A 23847-nucleotide genomic window follows, 5' to 3' on the forward strand; every position below is an offset into this window, starting at 1 on the left:
AGTAATATTTACTTTAAATTTTCTGCACTGAATTCTTTTTCTAAGAATTTAAAAAATTGTTCTCTTCCAGCTGGATCTTTTAATAGTTCCTGAAGAGAAAATGCCCATCTTCTTACCCTTCTTGCAGGGATATCTTTACTGTAAATAAAAAAACATACAAGAGTAATATTAATATAAACTGTGTGTAAACCAACATCTACAAACCCAATGTACAGTACATACAGAATATGCCAACAACTACCAGATTATATCATGATTATTTTAAATTAATTACTAAATACAAGGGTAATCCCAAAAGTAAGGTCTCCTATTTTTTTAAAAAAATACAAAGAAACATTTAAAATGATATGAACGTTACTGAAAATAAAGCTTGAACATTTATCTATTTTTCTACATAATCACCATTTCGGTCGATGCATTTTTGTATGCACTGTGGCAATTTTTGTATGTCCATGTCATACCAGCTCGCTGCCATGTCATGTTAAATCGATCGAAATTTATTGCCAGTTGACGGAAGTATATGGCGAGTTGTGCATAGATGTCAAAAACATCCTCAAGTGGTGTAGGAATTTGCAGCTGATTGTACTGAAATTCACGATGAAGAAAGAAGCAGGAGACCGTCAATTTCCCAACAAGACAGTCGCAAAGGTTGATCAAACCATGCATGAAGATCGGCACATCACTCTGGTGCTTTGGTGAAACCCCATGAACCAAAATACAGAGATCATCCATTCTTAGGATTTAACAGAAAAGTTGCAATATCGGAAGGTGTGCACAAGACAGGTCCCGTGACATGGCGGCAAGCTGGTATGGCATGAGCATACAAAAATTGCCACAGCGCCTACAAAAATGCATCGACCGAAATGGCAATTATGTAGAAAAATAGATAAATGTTCAAGCTTTAAGATGATAGAAACGTTTATTGAAAATAATGTTCATTTGTATTTTTGAAAAATAGGAGACATTACTTTTCGGATTATCCTCATAATTTATCACTAGAGGGTGGCATTAGGTGCCATCTCTTACTAGATTTAATAATTAGGAGACCTTAGGTGAGTGTTTACAGGATGATGCAGATGCTGAATGCATCCCCATCCAGCACTATATATATTTATACAGATAACCATTAGATAACCATCGTCAGTTATATCTGGAAGAGGAGATTGGAACGGAGGCTCAGGTGGCATAACTGCCAGTTGCGGGTTCAAGTCCCGCTCTGGACCAATTTTTTTCTTCCAGAATTTTTAAAAAATTAATTATTAAATCTAATAATACACTGTGCTAACATCTCCCTCTAGTGACAAATTATTTAGTAATTAATTTAAAATAATCACGATAAAATCCGTCAGTTGTTGGCATATTAAATATAAACTATCTTTGAATGTTTAATACTATTTTATGTCACATTTAATGTAGCTGTAAAAGTCATGATAATTTCATTCAGACAGAGCCACTAGTAAATCTCATAATAATAAGTTTAGGAGAATAGAAATTTTTACATTGATTTCTATACTACATTAAAGACTGAATATATACAAATTTGATTATCTGCTATCATAAAAATGCAAAGGACTGACTATTTTTGTAAATTATGTTATCTATAATTATTATATGATAATATTCATAATATAAATTAATGAACTTAAATTATTGAGGTGTTTATATAAATTTTTTAATTAAAACAAAGTGATACGACGAATTTAATTTCTATAATATTGACTGAAAAATCTTAAGAGACGTATTTACGTTTGTTTCTCCAATTCCCAAAATTCTACGCTGTCCGATATCCAAGGATTAGACGGCTCGGGATTTGTAATGAAAGGGTCGTATTCTTGATACTGTTCAAAATAACTTACATAGCTAAAATAAAATATTAATATATGTAACTGACAAAAATTAATTATTTCAAGATAATTAATGTGTAATTTATTCAATATTTATGAATATCAAACCAAAAATCTACAAGATCATTCATATATTTGAGTGGGTAACAAGGAACATTAAGAAAATTCATTTAATATGGTTTATATTAATTTCATGTGTTCTCATTCATTATCCATTTTTGAGAAAGTTAATCTCCACATTTATTTAGTAAAAGTCTTAAGAGCAGCTTTGTAATGGGTATGTTCTTGGTTTCTATAGCATTAAACGGTGAATAGATAATCTGCATTATCGCATTATCACATAATCTGAAATCAAACTGGCTGTACATTAGTAGAAATATTGATTGATGTCATTTGTTACATTCAAATAATCTAAAAAGATATGAATGGACTTGTCATTAGAGCATTTGAAGTCAGTTTTACCAGTTCAATTAACTTATAACACACAGATTTATCGAAATAATTAATCTACAGGTCATATTTAATTCTAATTTGGAGTTAAATTAGAATCATTTATGAAATAATTCAATGTAACACTATATTTTTATTTATGTCTTTATCTCCAGAAAACCTCCAGACTACAAGTCATTTCAATTTCTTAACCTGAAATATTCATTGAAAACAACTCACATTAAATAATGTTTTCAATAACAATAAGTCATCAATTGATAATTCATATTAAACGACATTTTATAGTCTGAAATGACAATGTGAATTGTTTTGAATATCAGTTGATGTCATCGTTTTAACTATCTCAATCGATATTTTTGCTCGGGTGACAAAAATTTAGTGGCTTATAAGATCATTTCGTTAAAAACTACCAGTATTAAGAAATAAAGGTACGTGAAAAAGTGATCCAAATCTTAGTTTGTGTGTTTGTGCCTTCCTCATAACATATTTTGTATTCTGAACATTATTCATTTATCATTTAAGAATACTACATAAACAATGGTATATATGATTATTGAAGAATATATTATTTATTTGTTTTGTCTCCAATCAATCAATGGAAAAAATGCATGTTATAAAATATTAGTCAAGTTGCTACACTTCAAAGAATGGCATACGATTTTGTTATGTCTTATATATTAAATTCAATATAAATTTATACAAGTAAATATAATTAAATATATACTTACGAATCAGCAACTTTTGAAATCTTGACATTTCTTCTGTCCAATCTATTTTTTAATGTTTCCAACTGTAAATTGAAAAATTCAAACAGTTTTTAAAATTTTTTTTCTTACTTTTGAATAACTATTAAGCAAACATAAGAAGTATAATAAAAACTTTTATATAAAACATCCTGGTATAAATTTAAGAAAGAAATAAATCAAAAATATAGAAATTTGCTATTTTTATATTATTATTTATTTATCAGTTTGGTAGATTGGTGTGATGTTTTTCACACAAAGTTAAAAATTACTTGTACAAAAAATATAAACTGAATTAAGAACAAATATAATTTCTTTGAGACCGATATGCTGATATGAGTAACTTTGTCTATTGATTGAAGTTTACCAAATTTCACATAACTGACATGCTTTTTGAATGCTAAAAAATGTCTATTCTACTATTGAATAACTGAAATAAAAAGCATTGTGAAACATGTTATAAAAGTTCAAAATATTTAATTATCAATAAAATGTTTTTCACAATACATTTTCAAAAACTTCTGGATGTATCAAGTGATGTCAATATGTCAATCACAACATGACATTGTTTGTTTTTAAACCTTTAATGTCAAGCAGTCTTAACAGATAATATCAGTTGATATCAAATATTGTCATATCATATTTGAAATCACATGCCATTAATACATAATTTAAAATGATAATTTTACTAGGGTGTACATATACGAGGGTCATTCTAAAAGAAAAGAACGTTTTGATATGACGAGCCGTGCAGTTCTTTCCCCACCCCCCCACCGCCATGTCGTGGACCTTCCCATTTTTTTGCCCCAGTCTGATGCTACAATGATCATTTACTGTTTATAGCATGACTTTGAAATGTGTGACAAAAAGATTCCACCAAGTGTGAGGTTTGTAGTGTAAAATACGCCTTTTGAATGCAAAAAACATCTGCCCTATCGAAATTTACAGACAGATAAGCGAGGTTTATCTATTCATACATTTTCACCGACTATGTCGCGCCAATCGAAACAAACTGCGAGGATTGTTGTCCAGAGGCATTGTGCTTCTTCAGGATAATGCACGTCCACATGCTGCTGCGTTGACGAAGAACTTGCTTCAGCAGTTTAAGTGGGAAGTTTTTGAACATCCTCCTTATAGCCCGGACTTGGTGATTACCAAAAGTGATTACCACCTTTTCCCAAAATTGAAGGAGTTTTTGGCCGGGAATCACTATGGAAGTGACAACGAACTGGAAGAGGCAGTTAATGACTGGTTCAAGAACTTGGAGGTAACTGAGTGTGCAGAAGGCATGGAAAAGCTGGTGATATGCTAAGACAAATGCTTAAATTTGTATTGTGACTACGTAGAAAAATAGCTGTTATCATATGTGTTGTAAAATAGAGAAACAAATGTTCTTTAAGATAATGAAACAAAACTTAGATATTTTTATTTACTTTTAGAATGACCTTTGTATTTTACATAAAATTTTCAAATATCTGATAATTTGAATCTATTTAGTAGAATTTTATAACCATATGCAATTACTAATAATTATATAGAAAATATCTCTACTAAAATTAATCTCTTCTTAAATGAAAATTTATCATTAATTTTTATAATATTAGAATAACAATTATTTGGTGAGAGAGAGATGAAATAGGAAGAACCAATTTTCTCTTTAGAGCAAATGTTTATAACAAAGGAATAATTATCACTAATCAATTGTATGTTAACTCTTTAAAAAACATGCTGTAATGGTTAATTGACAATGTCCTTAGTTGTATTACTACAATTCAAAAACTGGTTTATGAGATTTGTACAAAATCTGTCCAAAAAAGTAAGTTTTTCCAGCAGTATTCTTTATTTTTCAAATGTTTCGGCTGTTTGTGCAGCCATTGTCAGAACACAATAAACAGAATACAAACTGAATGCTCAATTTAAAGTTAAATTAAACATGTGGTATAAGAACAATTTGTAACGGGCATAAGATAACAGTGTATGCCCATTACAAACGGTAAATAGCTGCACAAACAGCCAAAAGCGCATTTATTTTTCGGACGGTTTTTTTGTCCTTTATTATTGAAACATTAAACATAAATTAATAAAAACTTATATTTTCTTTACAAAATCTGTCATTTAATCCTTATTGATGTGTTTTAATTTATATTTATACTTACTTCAAGTTTCAATAATTCAGCCGGATTACTTAAATCTGCTTCGGAAATGCTTGGACTTATTCTTCCTCCAGAAACTGAGCATTGCATATGCTATAAAGTAACAAATTTCTCTATTTATATATACAAATTAAAAGATGAGGAAAAAGGGTTTAATTCAGAAAACCAAATTAAATTTTATTCAGATCATCAGCTATGAAAATTATCATGTGTGTTAGAACAAATATATTCAAAAGAGAGAACTTTGTTCTCTTTCTTTCAAACACAGATAACACACACATTAATTACCATAATTCCATGCAGATAATCTATTAAATTACAAGAAGCAAAAGTAGTTTCATTAATTAACTTCAAACTGAAGAGAGATTTATTTTCTGAAAAGTTTATATCCCACTGTATCTAAACAATGGCATTTCCATTTTGCACATGCATCTCCCACCTTAACTGTCTCCATTATAAAACTGTCAATAGATGCGAACACCCGAGGACGAGCCGAACAAGCTCGAAAGTATTATTAAAATCTATTTCTTTGCCCCAATAAACAGGAACAAATATGTTTATAAAATTTGGAAGTTAATATTATATTTAAAAAAATCTTACCTTTGAACTCTTTATTGGTTTATTCATTCGACATGCTTTTTTAATATCAATTTCAGTTGTATTAACACAACCGGGCTAAAAATATTTGGTTTTTATTAATACCACATAATTTTTATCCATATTTTACTAATTAATTTTTCATTCGATGTGTATATGTTTTAAAAAATCAGATAAATCCTGACTTTTATTTTACAGAAGTATATCTAATCTATCACTATTAGAAAATAAACATATAATTATTTTTCATATTAGAAATTTCAGAATTATCCTCTATACTTTCTTAAAAATATCTTTCATTAGGGATCATCCATAAATTACATAGTGCTATTTTTATATGCTTCAACTGTGTCCCATCCCCCGGTAACACACTGTAATGCTGTCCTATATTAACATGTGTTACATAATATCAAAATTATGTAATGCGTATCCACAATTGACCCTATTAACTGTACTAAGGAATAATGTACAGTACGAGGTATTTTATTAATTACATAATTACTGTACAAAGCAGTGACATAAGCAGAGATCTGTTATGCAATACTTCAAAAACAAAAAATTTAGCAATGAGTTGCATAACTTTTCTGGTTGTTACTTATTTTTAAAATAAAATCTGACGTTATATTATAAAATATAATAAATTAAATTGTTTGTAGCACCATCTGTTATAAAAAGTTTTATATAAAAACTCCCATAATATTAATTATTATAAAATGGCAAAAAGCTTAATTTTGAGGGTAGGGACGAGTTTATAAAAATTGTAAATACTAATAATGAGTAAAATCTTTGTTATGTCCATCTTCTCTCAAGATATGATACACGAACCCTCTCGATCTCCTCACTTTTAGTCAAAATTTAATAGCAATACAGTCAAACCTGTTTTTGTGCGGTCTTTTTCTGTGCGATTTTTTTTGTGCGGTATATGAAAATTTCAATCAAATTGGAACATAATTGACTCCTGTAAAATTTTTAAAAACTCTATTGGTTGTTTTCTATGACATCAGCAGGTTTTTTCATTTTTTATTCAGTAAAATTTTTTTCTCATACGTTTATTTCGGTCCTCTCTTATTTTAATAGCATAAAAACCATAAATATTATGTTATATTTGAACAGATGCAGTAAGTTAGCTCCCCTCCAGCTTTAGACTGCGGGTGTGAAATTTCAGGCCTTGTTAAATGAAATAACACTTCCTGCAGCTATATTTATCAAATAAAATCATTATTTAACGATTATTTTTAACTTTTTAATGTTAGATTCATATTTAAGTGGAAATAATTAATTAATATAAAAATTAAAATTCTTAGAGGATTTTTTTCCCCATTAGGTGTTGCAGAAAAAGGCCCAAGGAGTTAAAAAAGCAATTCCTAGTTATTTCGTACGGTTTCGAGTTATTTTCTACGTGAGACTTTTTTTATGCGGTCCCTATCCCCTGCATAAAAACAGGTTTGACTGTAATGCCCTTTATACACAAACAAACATGTCAAATTTCATTTTTTAATCATTATCCCATCCCAAAATATTAAATGAAACAGATGCCAACACACACACCTATGGAATTTTTTAATTCGGGAAGTCTCAAAACATGGAGATTTACAAAAAAACTTGGAGGGTCAAATTTAACATAATTTCAATACTTTCCCTTGTTAAGCATACATAATAGCTGGGAAAGTAAAATGAATCATTCTGTTATCCAAGAGTTGAGATTCCAGTATTATATAATGATTTTCTAAACACCTTCACTCCCTTGTAACACATCGTAACAATTACCTGTATACCCACTCACATCAGCATTATGTAATTTACAGACAGCCCCTTATAAATTACATACTTAAAATTACACAGTTTATAAGATAATAAAATTTAGACTCACAACTGGTCTATGAACATCCCAGAAAGCTCTTTCTTGGCTATCTAAAACTTTTCTTTCTAATTTATCTCTTTTTTTATCGACTCTAAAAAATATTAAATACTGTTGAAAATAATTTGAAATAAATATTTATTTATAAAACAAAAAACATGATTTGTTGATTTAATATTAATACAGATGTCCCTTGATAATCCGACAGGTTTGGGACCAAAGGGGTGTCGGATTACCAAAAGTATCCAGATTGCCAAATATGTAATCACTTTCGGTATTGTTTTGCTAGCAGTAGCCTACAATATTCCTAGATTTTATGAGTAAAATGTTGCCTAGGTTAATATGGAAATGAAACACCCATTTCAGTTAACTAAAACATGTTTATTAAAAGAAATATGGAAGCCAATAAATGTACTGTACATACAGTATGTATAGGCATAAATAATACAGTACGTACAGAACTGCTCACAGAAAACAAGAAATGTGTGTCATCGTGTAATAATTGGGTGGGGAGATTCATGTCGCGACATGCTTCTGTGTAAGCAGACACGTAATGGGGACAGGGACTGTGGTGACCTCGACAGGACGTGCGTCGGACTACTGAGCATGTCGGATTACAAAACGTCGGACTATCGAGGAACAACTGTAAATGCATTATTATTCCTTCAAAAAATACTATTACAGTGGGGTCCCTTACAACACAGATATAGGAAATTGCATTATACAAGACATGCATTATCAGACAATTTTTATGCAAGTTTAAACCTAGACGTAGAAATTGAAGAAAATGTATACCTCTGGATGAGCAATTCTTATGTCACATACAAATTCATGTTATATGGGAGTTCACTGTATAAATGTAAGTTTCCTGCATTTCTCCATTTACTTTATATTCATAGAAATAAAAATCAAAGAAATTCAATTATTTCAGAATCTCAAATTCATATAGTATAATAAATCAGCCACCAGATTATCCAATCCCTTTATGTGGCATAGCTGAATATCGTAGACTTCAATTTCAATTTCAAACACTACAAGTGTCATACCAGTGCCAGTTATGGTCGTTATGATCAATATAGAGAATACATTTTTCTACAGCTGTCAAACGGGATCAGACAAGTTTTGGCATATAAGATTCTTTAGTCAAGCCATGAAGTAAGTGAACTAACAAATGGCTTAACATAGTCATTTACTATACTGGAATGAGAATACTTTGTATCTTATAAAAAAACTGAAAATATAGGCATCATCTCAACAAAATATGAATATTATTGTGCTTTGCTATTTTTTTCAATATTAATATCAAATTTTGTAAAGTTCCATCTATTCATTCCCAAGATACATCAATATTGACAGATGGTCGCATTTTCAAATGGTGTAATGGCAACGACGAGTAGAAAATAAACAACTTTCTCGGGATTGGTATATACACTTATTGCAAGATATCGACTAAAGAGAATCTGATGGTAAAGCAGTAAAAAATTTTCAGATGGAAGCAAGGAATCAGTGATTTTCTCTAGAACAATCTCAGACGACAACAGTGATGTCAATTTGCCATCTCTTTGAAAAAATCAGCGTGGCCAGAAGAAAAATCTGAAAAATTTAGAAACTTTCAAATTTGGAAGTAAACTAATTTCTAAAAAAGGAAACTGGGAAATTCTAGATCTTACTAAGTTCTAAAAGTAGCTTGTTTTTAGGCACTCTTCTCTCAACTATATGTGATTAACAAATAATTATCATCATTCTCATCTGCAGATTTTTATTTAAGAAAACAAGAATTTGAAAACATTCAGGATTTAATCTGTTTCTTTTTTCTTTTTGTCATAAATGAATTCAGCCAGTTGAATTCTGAATCATTTGAAGTCCAAATCAATTTTTCCCATTAGAAATAATAGAAAGGGAATTAATCCATTCTCAGATCCTAAACAACACCCATTTTGATAAATTTAAAACAGCAAACATGCATGATTTAAGGTAAAAATAATACAATTAAATGTCTTAATAATAAATAAAATACATAATATATACAATAAAATGAAAATTGCATTTACTGCTTGCACAGCATTGACTTTGGCATCTTAAACATGCTACCACAAGTGTACCACTTAAACGTTTCGTGGTAAATTACTTTTTCACCTCAATCGTCAATACTACAACCTTCCTCTTAGGCTTCGTTACTTCCGCACACTTCTCCGATGCCATGGTTAATAAGCAGGGATTATATTGGGTTGAACAGAAAGTTTTTGCATATTTTTAATAGCATAATGCAAGAGAGAGAGAGAGAGATGACTTGGGCGCACAACAGTTGGTGTTTACATTTCGAGAACATTTTTTCACTGTGCACACTAGTTTGAACTTTGAAGCATCATTTAAACTCCAAGGAAAATTTTTGTCGAATTTACCATTCAAACTCTGAAACATTTGAAATACAAGGTACTACTGTATTTATAATTTTTGAGTTAGCCTTCCCTTTGAGTACTTCTGGATCTGCTACTGTACTGTATGTATGGCACAATATTAGAGATATTTGTAGTATTCAAATTTATATTTTATCAGCACAGTATTTGAGATCTTGAATCTAGAATATGTTCAAGTATTCAAATATTCTCCATTTCTAACTTATAGCCAGGATTGTAAGAATCCCCAATCCACCCCTGCCCACTCTGGAATACTTGTCCAAGCTAGCCCTCTGGTAGACACATATGTGTAAAAAAATCAAAAGACCTCAATAGATTACGGAATTAGGAAGGAATGGATGATGGAAGAATTAATACTCAACTTGCTAAAAAATATTTGGGGACATTGTCCCAGCACACTACTAAACCCACCATCAATTCTTTGCTTGAACTCATTCAAAGGACACTTGATGGATCAAGTAAAAAACAAGATCTGCAGGATGAAAATCAAATTTGTTGTCATTCCTGGAGGAATAACTTCCATTCTCCAACTTTTGGATGTCAGGCCATTCTGTGAGATTGCCAATTTAGCCAAAAATATCCAAAATTCACATCAGGATAACAAGCGGGTCAAAAGATCACATGTGAACACTGAGACAGGATTACCATTTACAGAAGAACCCATTTATTTGAGTACAGAAATGCTTACAAAAATTTAGTCTATTCGTCTCCTAGGGACAGACTCTGTAATATTGATATGTCTTAATTGATTCCAGAGAGTCCAAATGTCACTAGTCCAAATCAATAATAAATCCTTTGATGATCAACTGTCGGTGAATAGATGGCCCCGGGACTCTCTTTGTCTGGTGAATCTCAGATCAGGTGGAAACTTGGGGTTGGCTGGGAAGTACGTCCAACAGTCAGCCACTCGAAAAGCAGAGAACAGGGAACTTAAAAATTTGGGCACAACTATAGCATAACTCTTCAGAGAAACTTGTCTGCTAGAGGGGACTGATCACAAATGAGAACGTTTTTGTAAGTAATGTTTAAATCTTTGTAAAAAGAACTTGGACCTTGGAGAAAGAACCTCATGTCCTTGATACATACATTTTTAAGTGGTTCTCTCCTTGATCCTGCATTCTGATTGATTTACAATATCTTTCATCACATTTTGATTGGTCCATCTTTGTCTCCAGGTGTCTTCTCTCCTTTGACCTGAAAGGTCATGGAAGAGTCAACATTGATGTTCAATTTGATGTCATTACCTGATGTTAATCGAATGGTATATACAGAATTTTGAAACCTTTTCTCATAACTCAAGCCTTTTGTGATTATCTTTTTGACAGCAAGAATTTATAATCATATCCATGAGACATTATTTAATTAAATAGATTATTTTCTCTATTATTGTTTGACTTTATGTCACTTTTTCATTTGAAAGGTGAGCGTTTAACTGCCCCATCAGACACTCATTAATATTCTAGCATGTAATTTTGAATTTTGTCTGGAACCTCACAATTCAAGAATAAAGTCTAGGTAAAATATGACGACTGGCTTTCTGACAAAAACCAGGAATTGATGGCACTGAAAAGATCAAATATGTGGAACCTCATGACGTTGCACATTGGATTTCCAGCTTGGAAATCATTCCTAGTTTGCTCATCAAAAGTCTTTCAGAAATTGTTGCATTTCTAATGCCCTAGATTGCACCAAGGATGACATATTGTGGGAAGACGATGGTGAGGTGTCACAGAATGTGATAGATTCTGAAAGTAACAACACTGATGTTGGTGATTTGACATTAGAATCAACATATTGCTCTGAAGTTGATAGCAGTGGCAAGGCTGAAGATGATAAGACATAAATTAGTAGGATGATGAACTCTATTGGCTTGTTTTCAGATATTTGATGTAATACTACATAATCTGCAAAATCTCGTACTGGTGCATACTAATATTAAATATTGCTTTTAAAACATTGATCATGTGATAATTTTGACTGTAAAGAATAAATGAAGTGTGCCATAATGTTGTAAATGCAAAAAAACACTTTTTACTAGTCAATGAATTCCTTCAAGTCTCGAAAGAATTTATTTTGATTTTACCATAAAATGGTAAAAACTTCACTAGGTTACATATAACAAAATGACGTAAACATAAGTTGTAACATTTTAAGCACCAAAGTGCAAGTCGTGACTTTTGGCACTCAAAATGTTACAGCTTGCACATAAATTCAACTTCAAAATACAGCCACCTACAGTGCCACTATCACCACAATATTTTTTGCAGCAGAAAACATTGCATTTAGAATTCATTTCTTCAATAAAACTAGAATAATTTCTTCAATATTTAGGAAAAAATGGCATTTACAACATTGCAGCATTGCACTCTTCAAATATATTCAGAAATGTGTACTGTAAACATAATAAAATATTTGACAAAAATGTATTTATTGCTGTTTGAATACATGAACATGTAACTGAGTGTTTGACAATATAGGATGCAAGTTACATTTGTTAACTAACTTTTTTGGGTTTTAAAAAATGAGTGCATGTTAGATTCAAATGCACATTAGAATTAAGAAAACACAATATTAGAAAAACATTTTCATTGGATTATTGATCACAAGATGGGAAGATTCAAAGAAAACATATAGTAATACAGTAGAGCATCAATTATCTAAAAAACTGATTACTGTAACTGAAATCAATTTGAGAGAGTTCTACTTCTAGAAATTGCAGTTTTTATGTAATAATGATTGGTGAATTTGTAGTGCTCCACCACTTATTGGTTGTTTGGTTTTGTATGTGTATATATTGTATATATCATTGTACATAACTTCGCGTTACTTTTATTGTATCGGGTTATTATTGTTGCGTTATTATTGTATCGGGCTTTCCCTTCTTTGTTGTTTCGTTGTTCGTTGATGACATGTAACCGCTATTCGAACCATCTTTGAGAGGTGCATGAAAAAAGGGCCTTTGGATTGGTTGCCAAAAGATCACGTAAGAGAAGGCAATAGGACTGTGTAAATAGAAGGTCCAGGCGTGGAAGAGCACTTTTTTCCCCTATTTTTTGGAGGTCTACCTTCGTCCGCCTTGGCTCGATTGGTGTCATCGAGGGACATAAAGCGAGCACATGCGTGTGAATGAGAAAGTTTCTGAGAAAAAGGTGAAAAGAAGAGGATGAGAATTGAACTCCATCGGAGCCGTACGAGAAAACAATGAAGTGAAGAAAATTAATACAGAAGTAGGAAAGTCTGAGGTATTGTCTCAAACAAATATTTTTTTTTCTCCACACGGAATAATTGTCGGTTAGACGTCATTGTAGGTACGGAGTTACCGCAAGTTCAATGCTTCTAAGGAACCTTTCATGTTAGTGTAGAGATTGTGTGAAAACCATTACGTGTTAACGTAAGGACAAGGAGAGTGAAGGTACTGTATGCATGCTAATTGTACTCTGGACACGTGAGGGTGTAAAGGAATTCGTGCACAAGTTTTTAAGTTTTCCGTGCTGGTGTTAAATATAAATAAATACATTTTCTGTACGCAGACTTCTTTCTTTTTGTAGACCAGTAGACCTCAACCTAGCTTTAGGGTCTCAACAAATTAATCTTATGTAGACCAGCTATTAAGAATTATTAATACTAACATTAGGTTTCATTAACTATAGTACAAATAAAAAAGCACAATTAATGAGTCACAGGCTTCCAATGCATCAAATGTTTCACTGGTTATAGCATACAGTGAAGCATTTAATGCATTTGAAACAGCATTAACAGACTTAGAAATGCAACCTGAAGCAATTTTTCAGTTCTCATAATGATCAAGCAAGCCAAGGATTTAGCAAAGTTAAAAAGAAAAACATAATGCAAAACAAAGCAAAATTAATTACTTCTTTCAAAAAAGAACTGTAATAATTTTTAATTTAAGATGTTTATCTTTTTATTCTTTCCCTACAAGTGTGATTGGTTATCTGAAATTGTCCCACCCTAATTATTTTGGATAATTGATGCTCTACTACTATTGAGAATTAATTACTTTTAATACAGAATAAAATTTTTATAACTAATAATCAATTTATTTTATATTAAAATAATTTTTTAATATAAGTCGTATATTTAATTTAAAAAATTTAATAATACATACTTAGCTTGAGCTTCTGCTTGCATAAAAATAAATTCCCATTTGCGTGAAAACATTTTTTGTAAACGTGCCAAATTCTCGGCTTCATAATCGGCGAGTTCCAATCTAGTTTTATTTTGCATGGTCCGTTTACATAAGTACACAGCTAAATATAGATAGTTTTAATTTTATTATATAATAATATTTGAAAGTAATAATAATAATAATAATAAATATATGATATATTTAAAACTTGAATATTTTCATTAAGGTTTAACTTTAAGTGATAATTTAAAATTATAATACCAATATTTCTATATTTATAAAAAGCAAAACTTTAAACTTTTCTTTACGTACAATGTTGACTTAAAGCATAACAAACTGAATAAAATTAATGTTGCCGATTAATTTTTAATTCGGCAAATCAAAGCTGACGTATCATTTGCGTTACTTTTTAATGTACAGTTAAGTCTGCTGAAGAGAGTACTGTCAGGATTGCTCTCTTATTTGAAGTAATGAGATTACCCAGGGAGTTGTTTATAGTATTCAAATTTCTTCACCATTTCATGTCTTAGGAGCTTTATATAACTTATAATGCACTTGGAAACATTAAAATTCATTATCACGTAATTTTTTCTGTACCTTACATATTGGTTTCTATTTTAACATCATCAATTTTATTGTTTTATCAAAAAATCAATAAACCCAGTATAGTTTATCAATCCAATTACTTTCACTTCTTCCCAACAAATACAGTAGAAAGCCTTGTTGAAAAGATGTGAATACCCTTGCTCCAAAATTTCTGAATGTTCACTACTGAGACATACAGGATACAAACATATAACTATTCTTGTAGTAAGATACTGTATTTACTTTCCATGAAATTTTATTACTGTAATTTACAAATATGGAACTGAACTATATGCACTATCGTAACTATTCATACAATAGACAAGCTAAACAAATTTACTTAAAGAAGTCCTTAACTTTTTTTTTTTTTGATACAATTACTCACAGCTTTCTTTTCAATCATCTCTGATCTTGTAAAATACATTATAATTGGTAAAATACATTATAATTGGTAAAATTTTCTTCTAAATATTTTCTCAACATGCTTAAACAAAATAATACACGTTTTCATTTTCATTAATTGTTTTAAAAAAATATTTATTCATCGGACGAAATGAAAATGAAGATATTGTTAAAATCCGTCACTAGAGGGACATTCCGACGTAATCTGCATTTGTCAGCGCTAATCCTTAGCAGATAAAAGGAGTCGAAATCCCGAATAGATACAGATGAATCATCACAAGATGTCATAAGATCTACCATTCCGATTTTAAGAAATTTACTTGATTTTAATTGGTTTTCTGTGTATTTTTAAGGAACTCTTTTTAGAAAGGGCAGCTATGTAGCCTACAAAGAAAGGTCTGGCTGTCTGATTCTTGGTTCTGGAACACTAAAGGAAAATAAAAATGGTGATCGTCTAATTTTTGGAACAACTGTCTTTTAATTGTTTTAAAAAAAAATATACCTTTATGAGAAACAGAGTTTGCTGATTTGTGTGATGGTGGGTGGTAATGTACTGTAAGATTAATTACAGACCTTTATAAATCTTCCTTAGAACAGTGTTCTCTTATGCAGACTGCTGTTTTAAATAAAAGCTACCGACACGATACTCATTTAAATGGATTACTCCACTACCCGGTGTTCCATTAACAGGAGTCCATTAAATGTAAAACATTGGAGAAAAAATCAGGAACTGTTCCCTAATCCAATGCTCTGTAAACTTAACTGAATACATAAAAATGTTTCCGTTGAAATATATGATGCAACAATAATTGTGAAAAAAAGGCGATGAAAATTGTTAATGTTAAATGTTTATGTTGTTAAATGAAATTGATTCAAAATATATATTTATTACATTATTATTAATCCTTGTTATAACACTATATTAATATATAAAATATCATATATAGATAGATTTAACATGATTTGTAAGTACAAATACTATAGTATTTTTGCTACATAAAAATGAAATATATTTTTATTTCATAATTCCAAATATTAGATACTTTGAAAATTTTCAAAAATGAATAAACTAATCTTTACAGATATTTTCTAAGAAGAATTATCTTTATTTATTTACTACACATTTTTTTCTTTAGGTACAAATTGATCGAAGAAAAGTTGATACCGTAAAAGATTTGAAAATGATTGAGACTTTTCAGTCGTCGAGAAAACTTTTGACGATATTCTGATGCGAATATAAAAGGATAGTCTTAAAAATTTAAAGAAAATGCAGTAGAATATTTTTTATTCTGAATTTTGTTTAAATTATTTCAATAATTCGTTGAGTTTTAGCTTAAAGTTTTTACTGACTTTCTCAAATTATAATATCAATAATTAACTAACTCATATTCAATTAAATTTTATTTAATTGAAGACTTTGCTATAAAAAAAAACCAGCTGCGCAGTTTGATAAAACTGAGATGATTTGAAGCATTATATTTAAAGAAAAATTTTTTAACAGATTGATACAAGAAAAAGAAAGATCTGATAATCTAGTTCCAAGTTATAGGGATTCTCATACTTGCTCCTTATCTGGATTTGTGAGAGAAGGGACAGTTCCATAATGCCTGTATTTTACACCAATCGCAGCAGTTTGCATCATTTTTTTGTTTGTTTTTCAAAAAAATAAGTGGGCAGCCGAAGTTATTTCTTCTGCTGTTGTAGTTCTCTGAGTTTTCATAGTGTTCCTGCTGTTTTGAAACTGTGTTTGTTGCATAAAATAGTTAGTTTGAAAACATTAAAATGAGTGACTGTTATAAGGGATCATCAACAATTTAAATGTAGAAAACCCAAGTGAACACATGCTATACACAATGCCATCTATGATCTTTCAGTGAACAAGTCTCCATTATGAAGGTTTTAGGTGTCCTCTTATAATTCTATCTGGATTAAAAAAAGTGCTGGAAAATCAGTGGTAAGCTGTATATTATTATTTAAAATTTTAACTAATATCAATTAATTTTATTTAATATTAACAGACAGTATTTAAATATCAATTTTTATGAAATGTTTATATCATAGCTTTATAGTGTATACAAATATACATCAACGAAACCCGATTAATTAAAATATTATAATTAAACGAAACCCGATTAATTAAAATATTATAATTACTAGTTTTAAAAAGAGATGACGCCTAACGCCTAGCTCTAGTACCAAATTTAACCCGTTCATTTACGGCTGTTGTGGATGTATTTATTTATAGTGTATAATGTTCATAGTAAATGATACCAATTGAAGAAAATTGTTTGCAAACCTTGTCATTTATATCTGTTAATATTAACATTTCTTCTTGGTTCATTACTAATTTGATCTGTTTTCTTACAATTATTTGTATGAACATAACATAAATATATTAACTTAATGACCAATGGAAAATGATTAATGCCTTTTGCTCATGTAGGGCAAGACTTCTTGATAGATGCAAGCATGTAGCACGTCTTACGTTTTTATTAGTAAAGAAAAAATAGTGTTGCCACCTTTACAAAAATTGTTGACCCGGACAATAGGTTTGTTCCAACACAAGTCCCCGACTAATTTGAATTTGAAACCGTATGAGGCATGTGCAATGTTATTTTACAGCCAAGAACTGAATAATGCGCATGCCAGTTTTAAACCAGTTAGGGACTTGTGTTGGAACAGACCTAATATTTGCCAGAGATATTTGCAAGTTAAAATCTTAAAAGTACATTTTCTGTCACTCTTAGGCTATGACTATGCAGACGCGAGTAAGCAAGAATATGTGGCGAGAAAAGGCGAGACGCGATAAGTATCAAACTTTGTAATATAAGTAAAAACTTTGCATATATGTGCAAGAACCAGAAATTTGCTCATGCCAGCAAGATTTCTCACTTGTGCATGTTTTTCTATATAAGAACTATATTGCTTGCAACCTCTTGCTTCGCTACTAAATTCACGTCTGCATAGTCGCACCCTTAGCCTAGGGATAAGTTTGGGTGGGGGTGTGAAGTTAAAGTGTTTAACTGTTAAAATAAAATACTCGCAAGTGTTTTTATAAATTTATGTTGTTTTATCATAATTTCACAATTTCTATGAAAACTGGACAAATTAATAATCAATCCGGACCATGAATTTAAAAACTGACTTGTCCAGGTGAAAATCGGCCTGGCGGCAATACTAAGAAAAAAAAAATAGAATGAAGAACAAGTTTACCACATGCTTGGAATATACTAGAAACTTTAAGAAAGGAAGAATACAAACAAGCAATAAGGCTTAGCCAGATTTTTTGGAACAAGAAAAAGATATAGTAAAAGAAACCAACACATATCTCCGGCTGATCCAAATGTAATATACTGATAGAAAACTCTACAGATATTATCTGCACAATAAAGAGTGCATTGCCCAGAAATGCCTTGGCTATGCTGTTCTCCAGATGGCATTATCAGAGACAGTAACAGACGTTATTGTTTATTGGAAATAAAATATCCATCAAAACTTAGGAATGCTTTTATAATTAATGAAGATCAAATAAAAGTAATGCCTTCATACAACATTAATCCATGCCTTTCTTCTAACTGGGTCTTTTTTCATTTGAAAAAAAAAACTACTACTGTGATATTACTGTAAGAAGTACTACATTCTACCATGCTACAAATATTCATTTCTTTATTCCAGAGGAAAAGTTCACCAAATTTTCCATGTTACCTCAGTCTTAACTCTATTGTTTGTAACTACAAAGTTCAATATTTTACCACAAGAGGTCTCCAAAGTAGCGCAAAACATATAGGCAGGAAGCCTATAAATATACTAGTACTTCATCATCCTAATACAAACTTTTTACTGTTTCTGAATGTTAATTGATTACCTTGTAAAAACTTATCATGATTAATAAAGAAAATAAATATTTATAATTATTTGAAAAATTATAAAAATTATTAGAAATATCATTAAATAATAAAAAGTAATAATAATAAAATCAACTAACCATAATCAGTATTTTCAGGCTCCCAACAATTTGACGGCCAAAAATAAGGTGTCTTTATATATGTAGAAAAAAACACAAATATTCAGTATTTTATTAATTAAGATAATTCTATTAAATTTGCTTAATTATATGAAGTAATTAATAGTAATTATGTACAATAAATTAAATAAATAAATTATAATACAGGATGTTAGTATGTTACGCATTCCAAATGACAGTCAAAACTGCTAGATTTTTTCCAACTCCTTATACTATTGAATTAAGTAATAACCAAAGTTTCCATCTTAAAATTTTTCAATTTGATTAGTAATTTTAAAATATGTATATAAAAACAATTAAACTTTACAGTGTGACTTGAATTTTCATTTTATACATGTATAAGCTGCACAAGCACATTATCAGTTACAGTGGAATTATGAGATAAAAACTAAATATAGATAACATTTTAAAATCATGATATTAATTTATTTCTGAATGTAAAACAAATAGATACGATAGTTAAAATAATGTTACTGGTAATAGCTTGCAAAGCTAAGAGCTTTTCAGAACATACTGTAAATATTTCTGAGATAGAAATATTAATAATTTATAATATATTCCTACAGCTTAACTGCAACTAGGCAACTAACAGAGGCAAATTTGCATGTAGGACAACTACTACGCATCCTACCATTAGCACCCCAGCAACAACCTCAACAGAGAGGCATGAACTGCTATAAATTGGCAGCATATTCATTAGTGATGAATCCCAGTTCTGTTTGAGAAAGAGTGTGAAGGACTATTAGCAAGTATTTCAATCTCACCTTTACTGATGAGAGGAACACTGCTTCTCATTGTCAGCGTGCTGGTCTATGGAGATATATCATATGACAGTCACCCCCTAATAGTGGTGCAAGGAACATTGATGACACATTGGTATGTTCAGAAAATCCTGCACCTTCATTTGTTGTCTTTCATGGCAGGACTATACAGTCATTTTCCAGCAAGATAATGCTTAGCTGCACACAGTCGGGGTTTTCCAGAAATGTCTGTGTCACATTGCTACACTTCTTTGGCTTGGTCTATCTTTAGATCTCTAGACCAGATGCCAGTTTCAGCCATCTACAAGTGTGAAGGATCTGAAGCAACAGTTGCAACATCTATGAGAAAATCTGTCACAGGACAGAGAAGTTGCATATATGTCTCTACATCTGACCATATTGTCACATGTATCTATGCAAGAGGAGGTCCTACAAAGTACTAAAGGTTCTTTAAATTTTACTGTTGTTTCACAGAAAATTGCCCCTTTGCTATGATACTGTAATCATTTATTACCATCAACATTATATTTTGCTCTAATAAAGTTTCATTCAATTCCAATGCCACCTTTTTTGGTGATGTTTTTTGATAATATTTTTGTCAATGAGTGTATCTAGCTATTTCAGTAATTGGAGTGCCTACAAAAATTCCTAAGGCAGGCAACGGTGCATTGGTTGGGACTCCCTGTTGGTGGTGGCCCCAGGCAATTGCCCTTTTTGCCTACAGGATAACATGCCACTAATAGCATGTCTATTCTCATAAAAAAGTATTCAAAAAAATGTTAGATAATAATCTTATTTGTTTATTTTTCTGTGTTGTAAATATATATTGAACATTCTGTATAAATCATTTTACAACTTTTACTATTAAAAAATTATTAGAATTAAATAATTAATTTTGTATATAAGATATACCGTATTTTACGGACTATAAGACGCACTTTTTTCTTCGAAAAATTGCATCCAAAATTCAGGTGCGTCTTTTAGTCCGTAGCGTCTTATAGGTATTTTTAAAAAAAAAATTGCTTAAAAATTAAGGTGCGTCTTATAGTCCGTAGCGTCTTATAGTCCGTAAAATACGGTAAATATATTCAGACATTATAACTAAATTATAATCAGATTACTTTTTAAGCTAGTACTTAATTAATTTATAGCCTATCTCTATGCTATATTAAATTAAGTATGTAACTTGGTTTAAAGATAGGCATGTTGCCATCTTATAAATATTTTGATAATTTAATTAATTAATAATTTAGAAATGTTTTGAATTTAAAGAAAATGTTGAATGTCATTCTGAAATTCGAACCTACAATGCCTGCTGCAAATGAGATGACAAAATTGATAATATAACTATAGAATATAATACAAAAGTTAGTAGAGAAGTTGCAGGTTCTAGATCAATCTTTATCGCTAGATGTTTACAACTTATTAATTGGATTAGTTCTGATCATTAAAATATAAAATGGTAACATTGCAAACTCAACAAGCTGCTTAATAAATTAATTATATTTCCAATTTAAAAATAATCCTAAAAGACTTCAATAGTATCTGCTTCTTTAATTAATGTAATAATTAATTACTATCATGTAAAAATGTAAATAAATTCTTAACAGCTATTTCAAGTTTTAGCAGACTTTTCTAGTAAACTATTTTCTTCTGGCAGACTTTACAGACATTAAAAAATTAATATAACAGCTAAAAGAAGTTTAATTAAAAGGAGTAATAAAAGTTTCTATACATCTACTTTCTTTAAATTTCAATATTTTTAAATGACACTTCTAATTCATGAAATAAATACAATACATGCACAAAATGCTTCATGTTGTTATTTCAATTGCAAATATAATTCACTTTATACAAATTAATTTTTAAATATTTATGTTAATTGGTTATAATTTTTCAACAAACTTTTACGAGTTCTTAAAATGATAATTTAATTTAAAAATAGAAAAAAATTATTAATTTAATCGTTAATAATTAATTGAAAAAATTGAAATGAATTAATTATGAAAAATACTATGGAGGTTAAAGGTTATATTCTAATACAAACACTGATTTTTCATTCAAAGTAGATAAGCGGAAAAGCATGCCGCACTTGTTAAGCTCTGTTTACGATATATTAAAGTTTTATACTAAATAATTAAATTGTACTGAAGACAAAATCTAATAAATAAAACATTATCAAAACATTGTAAAATGGGATAGTTGAACAGAAGATTAATTTTTGATTTATTCATATTGTTTACATTAAATAATTTAAATACTAACTTGTAAATTAAATAGCAATTAAATTTACTTAAATATAATAATTACCTGAAACCTATAAAATGTTCCGTCGGCTTTAACAGTAAGGATATGGTCGTCGATAGGAAAGAAATATCCGTGCGCCGCTATTAAATGCGCAAGATGAAGAGCCTCGGCTGAAAAGGATACTAAAACCATTTCACTATACATTTATAAAGCAAGTTGTCGAACTATATTATAATAGTTGCGAGTTATTATATAAGAATTATTTACATATATGAATAAATTTACAACAAAGAAATATTTTAATTTATTAAATACAGGACTTATATAGTTCAAACGTCTTCATTTTCATAATTTTTCAAATTAAAATAAATGAATAATTCATAAATACCATATCTATATCATATTTCATAATAACGATGTAAAAATGTAAATTAAATTAAATTTCAGTGTCTATAACTTAAAACAAACTCTAATAAAGGAAAAAAAAAAAAATACTTTACAACAAGTAAATAAAGTTTATTCAAATAAACTAAACTTCATTTTTGAAAATGAAGTTTAAGCATTTCTTAAATATATTCTAACATCAAATGATTGTTTGTTTTTGATCTTTAGCAAAGAATTCTATTGAATTTTTTAAAATTTAGACTGATTCATAAATAAGTGCTTCATTTATAAAACAGTACTTCAATAAAATAGTGAAATAAATAACATGTTTGCTCTTAAGTAAAAAAAAAATACTCTAAAAATAAACCAACTACCTTTATTTATAATGCATAATTACTCTGAATCATACGAATAATTACAGAGCTAATTTAAAACACAATTCACACAAAGTACCGAAAACTTTTCCGTTTATACAGCTTCTGCATAAATCTCTGCTTAAGTTTACAGAATCGTATCTAGATTACAAATTTTACTTAAAGAATTATTTTAATAATTTTTGCTTTTTCTAATAATGTAATATTTTTAGCATAAACTTTGCCTTTCAATAGCATTTTATTTAAAAAAATTGAAATAAATATAATAGCGGTACACTTTGCATTTTGTCTGGTTACTGCTTTTAATTAAATTAGTAGAAATTGTTTGAAAATATTATTGTAATAAAATAAATATCTTGGAAATGAAATTAGAATTTGCAGACGAAGTAGACGATATTACACACACACACACATATATATATAAATAATTAATTGATAAATTTCTTTTAATAAAGTACATGATATTTTAATATAATTAACTATTTTTTAATGAATATATATATATATAATTTATACTTCAATTATATAAACAAAACAATAAACTATGACTTAATTAAAATATTTATGCAGTTTATATGTTAAATCGCTCTTTTTTTAAGTAAAACGAAAATGAAAATAAAATTTAATTTAAACTTAATCTTGAATTTGTCCAAGACTGATTTCAAATGTCTACATGAATACTTAAACTTTATTAGAATCCTTCATGAATTATTTATAAACAATTTTTTAATTGTTCCGCATGCATTCGTTTCTCGAAAATTTCACTTTATAAATTATAAATCTTTTTTTTTTCTTTTATTATTATAATTATAATTTTAAAAAATCTTCATAATTAAAAATAAAATTGTAAAAAAAAACAAA

At 29.5% G+C, this 23847-nt stretch overlaps 1 protein-coding gene across 2 annotated transcripts in view; it reads right to left on the reverse strand.

Annotated features, from left to right (window-relative positions):
* The window catches only part of LOC136985000 (regulator of G-protein signaling 7-like), a 54607-nt gene that overhangs the window by 9691 nt on the left and 21069 nt on the right, over positions 1–23847 (reverse strand). Inside the window, exons 4-12 of one of the 2 annotated variants that reach the window (XM_067282163.1) lie at positions 22292–22410; positions 19182–19233; positions 14189–14330; positions 7658–7739; positions 5791–5865; positions 5194–5283; positions 3023–3084; positions 1747–1860; positions 13–138 (exon numbers count right to left, since the gene is read on the reverse strand). In XM_067282163.1, the coding sequence (XP_067138264.1) occupies positions 13–138; positions 1747–1860; positions 3023–3084; positions 5194–5283; positions 5791–5865; positions 7658–7739; positions 14189–14330; positions 19182–19233; positions 22292–22410 (862 nt within the window). The remainder of the gene's footprint in view (positions 1–12; positions 139–1746; positions 1861–3022; positions 3085–5193; positions 5284–5790; positions 5866–7657; positions 7740–14188; positions 14331–19181; positions 19234–22291; positions 22411–23847) is intronic. The other variant, XM_067282164.1, reaches the window with a different exon arrangement.

Source organism: Centruroides vittatus, unplaced genomic scaffold, assembly GCF_030686945.1.
Source record: "Centruroides vittatus isolate TY-2023 unplaced genomic scaffold, ASM3068694v2 contig_941, whole genome shotgun sequence".
NCBI classification, from domain to species: Eukaryota; Metazoa; Arthropoda; class Arachnida; order Scorpiones; family Buthidae; genus Centruroides; species Centruroides vittatus.